Source organism: Sinocyclocheilus anshuiensis, unplaced genomic scaffold (assembly GCF_001515605.1).
Source record: "Sinocyclocheilus anshuiensis isolate Anshui unplaced genomic scaffold, SAMN03320099.WGS_v1.1 scaffold509, whole genome shotgun sequence".
In the NCBI taxonomy this organism is placed as follows: domain Eukaryota; kingdom Metazoa; phylum Chordata; class Actinopteri; order Cypriniformes; family Cyprinidae; genus Sinocyclocheilus; species Sinocyclocheilus anshuiensis.
Window position 1 is genome coordinate 775782 of NW_015539853.1, and position 12783 is coordinate 788564.

At 36.9% G+C, this 12783-nt stretch overlaps 2 protein-coding genes, 1 long non-coding RNA gene and 1 pseudogene across 3 annotated transcripts in view; 2 read left to right on the forward strand and 2 right to left on the reverse strand.

Moving 5' to 3' along the window:
- The first annotated feature begins 300 nt into the window (after positions 1 to 300).
- LOC107684741 (ependymin-like) lies at positions 301 to 2607 on the forward strand (annotated as a pseudogene).
- A 104-nt stretch (positions 2608 to 2711) lies between these two features.
- LOC107684717 (ubiquitin thioesterase OTUB1-like) lies at positions 2712 to 7025 on the reverse strand. The gene is made up of 7 exons (XM_016481058.1): positions 6948 to 7025; positions 6450 to 6511; positions 6155 to 6253; positions 5834 to 5952; positions 5448 to 5532; positions 3458 to 3652; positions 2712 to 3307 (listed from the first exon to the last, which is right to left on the reverse strand). Exons 1-7 carry the CDS (start codon positions 6988 to 6990, stop codon positions 3110 to 3112), a joined length of 801 nt encoding a protein of 266 aa, XP_016336544.1. The 5' UTR covers positions 6991 to 7025; the 3' UTR covers positions 2712 to 3109.
- A 66-nt stretch (positions 7026 to 7091) lies between these two features.
- The window catches only part of LOC107684720 (uncharacterized), a 6302-nt gene continuing 610 nt past the window's right edge, over positions 7092 to 12783 (forward strand). The window contains exon 1 of the long non-coding RNA XR_001633885.1: positions 7092 to 7170. This is a non-coding gene — a long non-coding RNA (uncharacterized LOC107684720). The remainder of the gene's footprint in view (positions 7171 to 12783) is intronic.
- LOC107684718 (cytochrome c oxidase subunit 8B, mitochondrial-like) lies at positions 9001 to 10357 on the reverse strand. Its single transcript, XM_016481059.1, has 2 exons — positions 10178 to 10357; positions 9001 to 9402 (listed from the first exon to the last, which is right to left on the reverse strand). The coding sequence occupies exons 1-2, from the start codon at positions 10289 to 10291 to the stop codon at positions 9292 to 9294; spliced, it is 225 nt and encodes a 74-aa protein (XP_016336545.1). The 5' UTR covers positions 10292 to 10357; the 3' UTR covers positions 9001 to 9291.

The following is a 12783-nucleotide window of genomic DNA, read 5'->3' on the forward strand; positions in this document are numbered from 1 at the left end:
GAATTTTACTCCAGTTCAGGTTTTACCTGTCACCCATCATCTCCAGAGAAACCTGACAGTATTTCCTATATTGGAACTTCTGTCCAGTCTTCCTTCTATTTTGCTCTTACGTTAGGATTGAAATTCCAAGTATTACATACAGTTAAGTTTTACCACCTTTAAGACTTCTATTGAACTAAAGCACTGACTAGATACCCAGAAGGCCCAGTGTGAGTAGGACTGAAAACATGGAATGAAGATCCGGAGCTGATGATATAAGAAGGGCCGGACTTGGAAACACTACTGCTAGTCGCTTTGGCTCCTGTTTGTCAGCACTGTACGATGAAGATCCTGTTTCTGATCCCAGTTTGCCTGAGCCTGATTCTCAGCAGCTCTGCACAGAGGCCTGAACCCTGCAGTAAGACCTCCTGACCTTTTGTCTTTTGCCTGCACATTATAGTAAACTTTATAGAGCTTTAACAGTTGAAAGAACAAAAATGAATTTATGCTTGCTTCTTTGAGAAGTTTAAATAAACCTTTTCACTCTCTCTTGACTTCCAGAGTCTCCACCTTTGCTTGAGGGGGCACTGACCCACGGTAAGGCACTGACCCACCTTTACTAGTTTTCTTATCTCTACCGAATACTACCTCAAGTCATGTAAATGCTAACTGTGAGTTATGTGAAAGTGTTCTCTCTCTTTCCCTCCAAGTTTTTGAGAAATTTTCTTATGATGCCTATGGACAGAATATCCGAGTTCTAGCAGCTGGAAAGGAAGGCAACCAGCCTGACCTTCTTTGTTGACAGGCTTCTGTTCTTTAGAGAGGTAAAGTACCACAGTTTATGGATAAATAGCAAAACATAAATTTTGTAAAGTTCATCACTGGGCATTGTGTTGCTGACTCTTGCTAATAGTTTGCTCTCCTCTCCACAGGGAGTCAGCTATGAGATCCACTACCACAATCAAACTTGTATTAAGACAGCATTAAAGGAACCATTCAGACATATTGGGGTTCCCCATGATGCCCATTTCCTGAATCAAATGGTCTTGGGTAGCAGCTCTATACCAGGACAAGGACTGCTGGTCAATAACTGGAATGGAACAGTGGAGGAAACAAAAGGTAATGTGCGCCATTATGCTGCATGATGAATCTCAGTCAGGTTTTTAACATCCAGCACAGGCTATAATACAAATGTATAAAAACATAAACATTTTTTTAACTTTTTAAAACTCTCATTGTTTTCAACTTAAAAGACTACTATTTCCACACTGTAATAATTAACATAATAAACAATTAAATATAATTATAACAAATATGAAATATAATAAACAATTAAATATAATAAATAATAAAGATTGATGGAGAGATTTTAACCAAGTTCAAAAATCCCTGTGCTTTATTTCAATTTATGAAAAATTGTTTTGTAATAGTCAGATGTAATTTTGTCTTCTGTTTTTGGTCTATATTTCTATATATCTATATTTTCGTCTTCTTTTCAGAGCTGACCATTTGATTTAGCGAATTATTCACTTTTACAATTCAGTTTAAAAATAAAACACACACATCAATAAACTCAATTAATTTGCTGCTTATTACATAGTAATGTAGTTATTACGTCAGAGGTAGAATTAAGGAATCTAAAATATGATCACACAGAATGAGCCATTAATATGTGCTTTGTAAGTATAATACACAGGCAATATGGTAATATGCATGCTTATAAGCAACTAGTTAATAGTGAGAATTGGTCCCTAAACTAAAGTTACATAGTGTTATATTGATATATGGATATATAATAAATATGCTTATCATTTCAGGTTGAGTAAACCAATGTAAAATTTGCTCTCTAACTTCTCTTGCTAGTTGGCTTATGTTCTTTGTACTTTTCTTTGCAGAAAGCTACCTGCTGACCTTCACTGCGTTTGGCTGTGTACCTCTCTACACCCTGGATTTCACACAGAAAGGGGAATTAACCATAATGACAAGGTTAGTCAAGTAGACTGGTCAGACAAAGGCTGGCCCGTCCCATACAAATACTGTAACCATGTTTAAATCTGCTTTTCATTAAAACCAAAAACCCATGGATAATACTTCTTGTAATCAAGTCTGCAATCTTGTCCTTAACCTAACCACATTTGTAGTATACTGATGAAGAAGAACAGATTATGCAAAGGTGACTCTCTTAACCAATTACACATGTTTACATTGCCTTTCCTCTTCCTCTGATCAAGGCCGCCTTCATGCAAGAATAGCATGCACATAAATTTAACAAAATGTGTGCTTCATGAATGCTGTACAAGATTTCCTCAAGCATGAAAAAAAAAAGTTTTTTTTTGGACAAATGTAACCTTAATATAATAGTCTCGGAGTAAACATTTTAAACATTAATACTTAAATATAGGGCATCTGTACATACGTGTGTGTGTATATGTTAGACACGATTTGTTAACCCATTTCTTCTTTCCATAGCTTCTTTGACCTAGTGGAAGGAATCGAGGACCCGAACGTCTTCATCCCTCCTTCATTCTGTGATTCTGTGGAAGTGCTGCCGGCCAAAGGTGATGGGGCAAGATCCTTCATCTCTCTTCTGTGAGAGGAACCATGCTGTTTTTTGTCAGTGCATTTCCTACTTAATTTGCAGCATGGACACACCTTTTTTTTTTTTTTAATTAAGACCATTTTGGATTTTTTTTAAACACACATTAAACAATAACATGGCTATCCAAACTATGACTACTGCAAGTTCTTTTTATTCTCATGAAAGTCAAATACAGCCAAACATGTTAAAGCAATTCCATCCCTATCATAAACGACGGGCAGTCTTCAACTACAAGCAACAAGCCAAAAAAAAAAAAAAAAAACACACACACACACACAACTAAAAGAAATAACCATATACTGTACATACAACTGAAAAAAAGTGATACAGGTTATTCAAAGAAAACTGTACAATGTCCAGTGCTTGTTATAACAAAATCTCCAAAATTCCCCAAGAGTCTTGAGGGGGTTTTGACAGGAAATTGCAATGTTGAGTGCTGGACTCTCGTGTTCACATTTCACAGGTTTAGAGTTGAGTCAAACCCACAGCACAGAAACAGACGAGGCCTTAGCAGCGTTAGATGCAGATCTGTTAATTGTACAGTATGTCATAGTGGCCCGGTCTGTAGAGAAGGAAAATCTTGGGCTCTCCGTCTTCAGGGAATATGTGGTGATTGACTGTTCCTCCCTCTCCTCGATCCATGTACTCCACCTGGATGCACACATTTAAAGCCTGAGCCAGAGCTATAATGTGAATGTGGTCACTCTCTTTGGACATGGGCTCCACCTCCTGGCCAAAACAGAATGACATGCTGGTTTAAAATGTTGCAAAGTCATTGAAGACCAGGTTACTCTACAAGAACTGGATGAAAATTAAATCACATCTTCAAAATTGCAACAAAGAGACACAAGTCAGAAAGGACGTGTTGTTCAGTGTCACCTGTTGGCAAAACTCTCGAACGGTGCGGCCACCCTCTATGAAGTGCTGGAAGAAGTCTTCCTCTCTCTGCAGGTACCCAGAGGTCACCAGCCGCAGATAGACGACAAGATAATCGGAAACGCTCTGCTCATTAAAGGAGCTGAGTAGCTCACCTACAGACACTTGCTTATCACAAGTCTCAATCAAGTCCATGAACTGGAGTGAACAAGACAAGAGGAAATTCATTATACATGAAACTCATTTAAGATTATTACTGAAAGAATAAGGCAAACAGGAGTTTTGAGACCTCAAATGTTGTACTCATGTATTGTAAAAACACAAAGTAGCAGGACTGATTTGATTTCCAGTGTTGTAAGCTAAAACTATTACAATTTAGTTTAGTGAAATGATGCTAAAAAAAAACCTTCAGCTTTAAAGTTCTTTTAATTCAGCTAAGAGGACGTGCTGTAACATATTGATCTTCTGTTGGTCACACACGTCTTCACAAGTACTAAAGTACTAAAATGAATAAAACAAACTGAATTAAAGCTAAATAGAAATGTGTGTGTGTGTGTGTGTGTGTGTGTGTGTGTGTGTAAAATAATAAAAATAGTAATAAATTAACAATAAAATTGCATAGATTACCCTAAGGTGCGGCCACCCTCTATGAAGTGCTGGAAGAAGTCTTCCTCTCTCTGCAGGTACCCAGAGGTCACCAGCCGCAGATAGACGACAAGATAATCGGAAACGCTCTGCTCATTAAAGGAGCTGAGTAGCTCACCTACAGACACTTGCTTATCACAAGTCTCAATCAAGTCCATGAACTGGAGTGAAAAAGACAAGAGGAAATTCATTATACATGAAACTCATTTAAGATTATTACTGAAAGAATAAGGCAAACAGGAGTTTTGAGACCTCAAATGTTGTACTCATGTATTGTAAAAACACAAAGTAGCAGGACTGATTTGATTTCCAGTGTTGTAAGCTAAAACTATTACAATTTAGTTTAGTGAAATGATGCTAAAAAAAAACCTTCAGCTTTAAAGTTCTTTTAATTCAGCTAAGAGGACGTGCTGTAACATATTGATCTTCTGTTGGTCACACACGTCTTCACAAGTACTAAAGTACTAAAATGAATAAAACAAACTGAATTAAAGCTAAATAGAAATGTGTGTGTGTGTGTGTGTGTGTGTGTGTGTGTGTGTAAAATAATAAAAATGTCAAAATCAACTAAATGACTCACTTAAACTACAATTAAAATAAAACCTTAAAATATAAAAAAAAAAACTCACTTGAAATATTAATAAATACTAATAGTATATACAATGGCTGGCCAAACATTTAATTAAGCAAATACTAAAGAGTTGAAGATTGAATCTTTATTGCAGTGATTAATATAGCATGCTGTATATAGCATGTTGTATGTTTGGCAACAATTCTTTCAACCCTAATTGATGCAATGTGTAGCTTTTTATTACTTCAACAACTATGTCGGAAGAAGTACCCATGTAAATATTCCAGGATGACAATGACAAAATTCATTAGGCTCAAGTTGTGAAAGACTGGCCATCACAGAGTCCTGACCTAAACCCTATTTGAAGTCTTTGGGATGTGCTTTCGTAGTGGCATTGTTTCAACAACATTATGCAACATCACAACAATTAATTCCATCAAGAGTTGCATTAATTTTTGGCCAAGATCTTGTATTGACGATGGGAGACTCAAACCCTTCTTTAAAGCTAACTCCATCACATCCCAAAGACTTTCAGTGGGGTTAAGGCCAAGACTCTATGGTTACCAATTCATGTGTGAAAATGATTCCTCATGCTCGCTGAACCACTATTTCACAATTTGAGCCCAATGAATCTTGTCATTGTCATCCTGGAATATGGATACGGGTACATCTTCTGAAATGAAAAGCTACACGCTGCATCAGTAAGCGTTAAAAGAATCGTTGCCAAATGTAAAACATGCCAGAAACATATTAGTTCACACTCATCTAAAGACTTACTGTGTTGTGAAAATCTTCAATGGTGAATTCTGTGAAACCTTGGCTCACAAGATCCAGTTTACTCTTGGCAGCTATAGCCTTGAACCTGCCAAGTGAACATAACCAAACAGAGACTTGGAGGAATGTACTAAAGGTTACAGAAGCTACTTGAGACCATTATCTTCTCCTCATACTTTCACATAAATGATCTTAACAGGCTTGACACAACAAGAAGTTTGTCTGTCAACACTGAAAGTGAAAACAGTGTGTGATGTCAAACAGTCAGTGTCGTTTAGAACATATTTAATGTTTAATATTCAGTTTTGTAGAGTAGAAATCATTTATTCAACCAAAGGAATAAACAGTGTTCATTAACTTCAGCTGAACGTAGGCTGGCAGGTGGTTACCCATGTAATTCTTTGCTGTTTTCAAGTAAAGACTCCAGATGTGAGAAACCAAAGGCTCTGTAGAAACAGTTCCCATCTGGCCGTGTTTTGCGTATAGATGAGTACTTCTTCTGCAAGTCCTGTTGACAAAACAGTTTAAATTGTTATAAAGAACAGTCAGAGATGGGGAAGCTTGGACATATTTGTGCATAAATAAACTAATGCTCTCTTAGCTCTATGGTATGTGACTAGATAATGGAGATAAAAGACAAAGATAAGTGCATAATAATTTATGCATAACATTCCATTAACATTCATTCTCTATTGTAATGGTTCACTTACTCTTATCTTCTGCTGGTAAATGGTGTCATCGTCAGCATACTCTCGCTTAAGGACAGAAAGTTCCTGTCTTTCTGACACCAGAGGAATACTGGTCGATATCTACGGTGACATTCAGGATGGGTTAAACTATAACAACGCTTATATTAATACATTTCATGAAATTGTACCAAAGCAAAAACATCACTTGTTGAGTGCATTGCAGTAAGATCTTTTATTCTAGAGGACCAATGTGTGTGTAAAGCATCACATAACATTACAAAAATACTAATTATTGAGAGAATGACTCAACAGTTACCTCTTGTTGAATTTTATCTTGCTGTGCAATAATAGCTTCATCATGTGCAAGACAATTCAGCCCTGTCAAAGAACAAACGCAAATAAGTGTAAAATTTGACAGTTACTTGAAAACTGGCAAAAACCATAATTGAACATGGTCAAACTTAAACATTATTATTGATGTTACTACGAGTGTAATGGTATTTTTACATTAGTTTCACAGTGCAGTGTTTTTTTTTAAACGCGTATGTGTCACACTTCGGAGCATTTTCGTTTATTAAATGTTTATATAACGCTAATGACCGTATATAGCATATTATTACGATCTGGACACTGAAACAAGTGCTTTAAAACATAAACAATGGACTCTCAGCTATTGTTGTTAGCAAGTTAACAAAGCGCTAGCTACTCATCCAATCAGCTCATGCGCTTCACACAGCTCGAAAGAGCATCGGCATGTGCAAACCGATATAAACATACACTGATTCTGGCAAAGTTGGGGTAAAGTACTTCTCACCATCAGTCTCTTTTTGAGAGATCTGCTGTTGCTCCTCCGCCATGTTCCTGCTGAACAGTCATTTCCGGTCACCTGATTGATTGGAACCGCTGGAGATCAACCCACTTCCGGCTGAGATTCTTTACCTGAATATCTCGATCGTACAATTGTTTTACATGTGTTAAAATGGTTGCCTGTCTGAATGGGTTGAATTGAGTTCGGTTTTCTCCCATAAAAGCTGGTGGTAAGTATACATTTTGACATAATTACTAACTTTTTTTTTCACAGATGGCAAGCTCTCATAGATGATTAATTTACTAAACACAAATACTATATCAAACTCAAATACATACATTATACCATTAAATAATGTTGAATGTTTCCGAGATAAAGGCTAAATGGTTATATGTACCGTGTACTTATTTGAATGTGTGCATGGAAAATAATAGTGAAAATGTTATATATTTTAATAAAATGTCAAGTTTTATAATGATGCCATGTGACACTCAGTTCAGTTAATGGGATTCTCTCCAAAATTAGCCAATGATCTGAATCAGGTGTGTTAAAAAAGGAGGAAATTAAAAATGTTCAGACCATCCCTTAGGAAAATTAACCATTGATTTTTGGCTAATTGATTACCATTGGTATAACCACAGTTTTACTACAAATGCCATGGTTAAACTATGGTTAGTGTAGCAAAACCATGGTTAATTTGTGGTTACCGTGGTTTAACTATAGTAACCATGGTTGGTTGGTTTTATTTTATTTTTTTTGTAGTAAAACCTGGGTTAATTTTTGTAAGGGATGATTGCAAACAGCCACCAAATATGGGGCTTCTTGAATATTTGAAATGTTTTTCAAGACAAAAAAAAAAATAAGTGACTTGTATCTGTGTGACCTTATTTTGAGAACTACCTATATGCAACATTTGATTAAGCATGTGTCGTGGACATTCTCAATATGAATACATCTTAATATAAAACTAATGACTTCTCTACCGCGGACAATACAGACAACCTCCAGCTGTCAATAACGCAATACAATACTACAGTACCAGTTCAATACAATCCAATACTTCCCTCACTGAAGTGTGGTGATGGCATCCCGTCAAGAAGTTACTATCACTACCTCAAACCACACATGAGCACCGGGTCTTTAGCATCTATACACTCTCACCGCCCTTCTCAGGTATACGCTGGTCCGACACAGGATCATTAATACTAACTCCAAGTATTACAGCCTCACCCCGAGTGCGGGTCTATAGTTTTCCAACACTAGCACTGTCTCTGCTGTGGTCCTCTGAGCATAGAATCTTTAGTACTCCTATTCTTCAGCTGCGCAGCATATACCAGACACAACCCCCAAGTTGCTCTTTCCAGGGATAAAAAGTTTATTCATGGCCAGGAGCCCACTGATCACAACAACCAAGAGAGACTCCCTGAACATGTATATTTATACCTTATAGTTGAGTAAAAATCAATGTCACTCAAGTCTTCACTGTAATTAGTTATACTCATCTGGTCATTGGTTTGTCATATGACTGTTAGTTCTACTGTTTTAAGTGCTTTTTGGGTAAGTATATATTCTTTAATCATAGATGCATGGTCTTTGATCTGAGCATCCTTAGTATGTACTTTTCTGAACGTTCTAAATTGAACATACCATTTTGACTCCTTCTGAGGCCATTATATAAAATATTTCCCTCACACATGTTAATCAACATTAATCTTATATTTTATGTACAAGTCTTTCAGAGTTATTGGGTTAACTCATTTAATTGCTAGACTACAAGATTTAAAAAGGCCTTAAAATGCCAACCTATTATTTCACACACACACACACACACACACACACACACCCCTATTTAGCCTTTTTTTTTCCAGAAATATTCAAAATGAAGTATAGGTGTAACTTATTTGTTTTAGTTTATTATTATATTTTTGTTTTAAGATGACACTTAAATCAATCATCTATGCAAGTTTGTTACTGGTGTCTTGCCTCATGTAAGCTACTGAAAAGCAATATCTTTTTTCCAGTATTGTCAAAAAAGTAATGGAAAACAGAGAGATGCAGATTTTAAGATTTAAATAACTTTATTTCAAATGTAACCGCTCCAGTTAAGGAGAACTGAATCACCCATGGTTACATGTTATTACACAGTTGGTAACAAGGAGCAAACACCTCAGTGTAACAAAGACCAAAGTGTTTGGAGGAAAGTAAACGGTCGCATGGAGAGGTAACAGGGTGGCTCAAAGGAGAGAAACTGTTCCGCTGTTTAGGTAAGCTGGAGGTCTGTGAGATGGTGGTCCCAAGGTGTTAAAAGCAATAAAACCAGACAAACTGCTTTCAGTCCATGACCGGTGGATCACTCCGACTCAGCAGTGCCCTTCTTTTTGTAGTTTTCCAGGTTGGCCAGAACCCACCCAGATGGTCCCAGGATGGTAAAAGAAAATACGGTCAGACCAATTATTGTCTCCTGTGAAAACAGACACAAGAACCAAAGAGCTGTTAGTAGAGCTTTCGGTTTATTTTACGGTTCATGGCAACATAAAGGTACTATTTTATTATCTCTGCTATCACTCCGCAGTCTCTATCTTCTGATATAAATGCAAGCTAATTGGTGCCATCTTGCGACTTAAAACGGCTACTGAGACAACAAACTGTAATAAAAAAAATACCCTCGAGATCTAAGGTATTCATTTAGGCACGTTGAGCAGAAACATCTGCATTTAGAAAAATATTAATATATAAAAATACATTTTAAATTGGATTTGAGTAATACTACTATATACATAACTTGTTGCAGTATTGTCTTATTGACAGCAGTTGTTATATAATGCACTATTTTTCTTAGCGGAAGCTGATCTGCGATGGCCGCGGTTTCTTAAATAGCACGAAATATAAACAAAATTACCTTTAAGACGAGTGTTACATTACTTTTTAGTTACTCTTTAAAGGAAAATAACTTATATTAGATATAAAAACCACGACCGTACAACCGCGATCGGCCGAGAAGATTTTAGGTAACGTTACCGTTTCAACCCCAAACCCCATCAGTCCAAAACTAATGCGGAAGTACAGATATGATCTATTCATAATCAACACCTGGATTAGAGCTAAACTCAAACTAAACTGAATTTTATGACTCTGTTTCCGATCATCACAGTGAGTCTAAAGGTGAATGCCAAGGAGATCATGGCCTGCCCTTCACGAGCTGCCGAGTGAACAACTAGCCCTCTACGGATACTCACAGTGGGCCCAAACTTATCCTTGGCAGGGCGCGTAGCGATGTTGGCTCGCTGGGTGATGGTTGATCCCCGCAGAACCCTGCGGATCCGAGCGCTTCCCCGCAGAAGTCCAGACATTTTGATGCTATGAAATCGAGTGCGTAATGAACAGGAAGAAGCAAAGGACACCGGAATATGCGGCAAGACTGCAGCAAGCGCTCATGGGTAACATCCGCATACTTATGGGAGTTGTAGTTTTTGCGCATAAACCATGTTTAGTTAGACTGTTAAAAATAAATAATCTTGCACGACAAAAGTTATACATTATTAAGATTATTCACTCCATTCCTGTAGTTGTTATGTAACAGTGACACCGTTTCTTCGTCATGAGAGAGTTAAATGGTCACTGAACAATCTTTTACTTCTTTCATAACCAAATCTGGCCAGTTGAGCCTTTTAAAGGGGTCATATGATGCTTTTTTAAAGATAATTATTTTGTGTATTTGGTGTAACAGAATATGTTGACATGCTTTAATGTTTAAAAAACACATTATTTTTCAAATACTGTACATTATTGTAGGTCCTCTATGCCCCGCCTCTCTCAAACGCTTCGTTTTCTACAAATACCTCCTCTCCTAGGTTCACGAAACGGTCGTCCATAAAATGCATTGCTATTCTGTTGTAAGTAATCTTAAAGATTCCTAAATGCATCTACTTTCGGAAGGCCAAATAAAGTGCTTTTGCTTTCGCCTAGAAACACACAGCGTCTCCCTGACATGGCTGCTTCAACACTAACTGCGGTTACTGAAACCACGCCTTCTTTCTTTGCGTGAACATTTGGGCGGCATTATGCAAATATTTCCACATAGTGAGGTAGATATGTGAGGGCGTGTTAGAACGAGCCGTTTTAGGGGGGCGTTGCAGAGTCTTAACTTTGATAAAGAATATCTCTTTGGTTTTGAGACTTTAGTCTTTGCAACTTCATGGATCTTATCTATGTACAATCAGCTTGTAACACTCCAAAGAGAAAGGAAAACTTGAAATCGCATCATATGACCCCTTTAAAACCTGTGCCAGCTGACGCAATAGAGCAAGTAATTCATTCAGATCCTTGTCTGCATTCTATGAGAAGATATTTATTGTTAAACTAGTAAGGACTAAGGGCAACGCCATCACCAAAATTCACATGACCTGGGACAAATTCTTAGGGGTGAACCATGGCAGTATTTTTTTTAACATTTTCAATTGCTTCATGCATACCCGTGCCAAAAGACAATTAAACACCTCTTAATGTTATAATTGTCCTAGTTTTCACAATTTTCAGGTCAAGTCATCAATTTCTGTAGGCCTATATGCATATACCTAGACATAGTCTTGCCTAGAAAATGTTTTTTTTTATTATACATTTCCAGCCTTAGGGGGGGAAAAAGACAGTTTGTTTAAAACACGTTGAACCTTTGTTAACACACTGTCTGATTTGTCACTGTTTGTTGTAAGTTGCCACATCGGGAGCCTGTAATTAAATGTTATAGTCCATGTAATGTCTTTTCAGATGCATTGAAACAGTATTTTAATTATGAAGCACAAAATCATGAAACCGTGAAAAAGTAAGTAACTTGTATTTTTTTTAATGCTTGTATTAGAAACGACAGTGCAGATTTGGCAAGAAAGTGAAGAAGGAAGATTTACAAACCATATTTTTTCATCTACACATGAAAGACACAGTTCAGTTGTTCAAAGCCACTTTCATTATTGTTGACACTTGTATCCCAGTATTATTGTGTTCCCTTCTTTGCTCAAGACATAAGCTTTTATAAATCCGTGACAGTGGGCCCTTTTTCACTTTTCTGGGGTTCACAGAAGCTGCAGTCATCAAGTGTTTACTAAGTTTTGTGATTTAATACCATGGTAATTGAATTAGCACAAAGTATAGTGTTATAATGTTTTTTTATGAAAAATTGTGAAAAAACTGTGGAAATGTCGTAATTTTAAAAAAAGTCCTAATTTAATTATATTTAGTCCTAATTGAAAAAAAAATATTGAACTCCTGAAACCAGCATATAGAAACTAAAAAAAAAAACACAATCATTTGTGTATTACTGAGATACAGCCCTTTTGACAAACTAGCTTTGGTTTCTACATATGAAATTTTCACTCATTTATTTACTGACTTTCTTAATACTTAAAGGGTTAGTTCAGTCAAAATTGAAAATAGGCTGCGTTTCACTCACCCCCGAAGCATCCTAGGTGTATATGACTTTCTTCTTTCAGAGGCGTATGCGCAGCGCTGACCTCATACGTCATTCCCCCGGAACTGCTTCTGTGTGTAACTGTTGGCGCAAGCTACATTCAAGTGATTATTACGTTTTGAATATGGTTATTTTTCTTACAAAAACGCATCAATTTGCTCCAGAAGGCCTTTGTTCATCCCCCGGAGCCGTGTGAGACACTTTTTTTTGTGGAAGGGTGCTTTTTATTTCACGTCTTTTGAACCGAAGGAATGCAACACCCGCTGAGTACAACGATAGAGCTTGAAAGATGAAAGACAATTTTTAATATAACTCCGACTGGATTTGTCTGAAAGAAGAAAGTCATATACACCTAGGATGACTTGAGGGTGAGTAATTTAT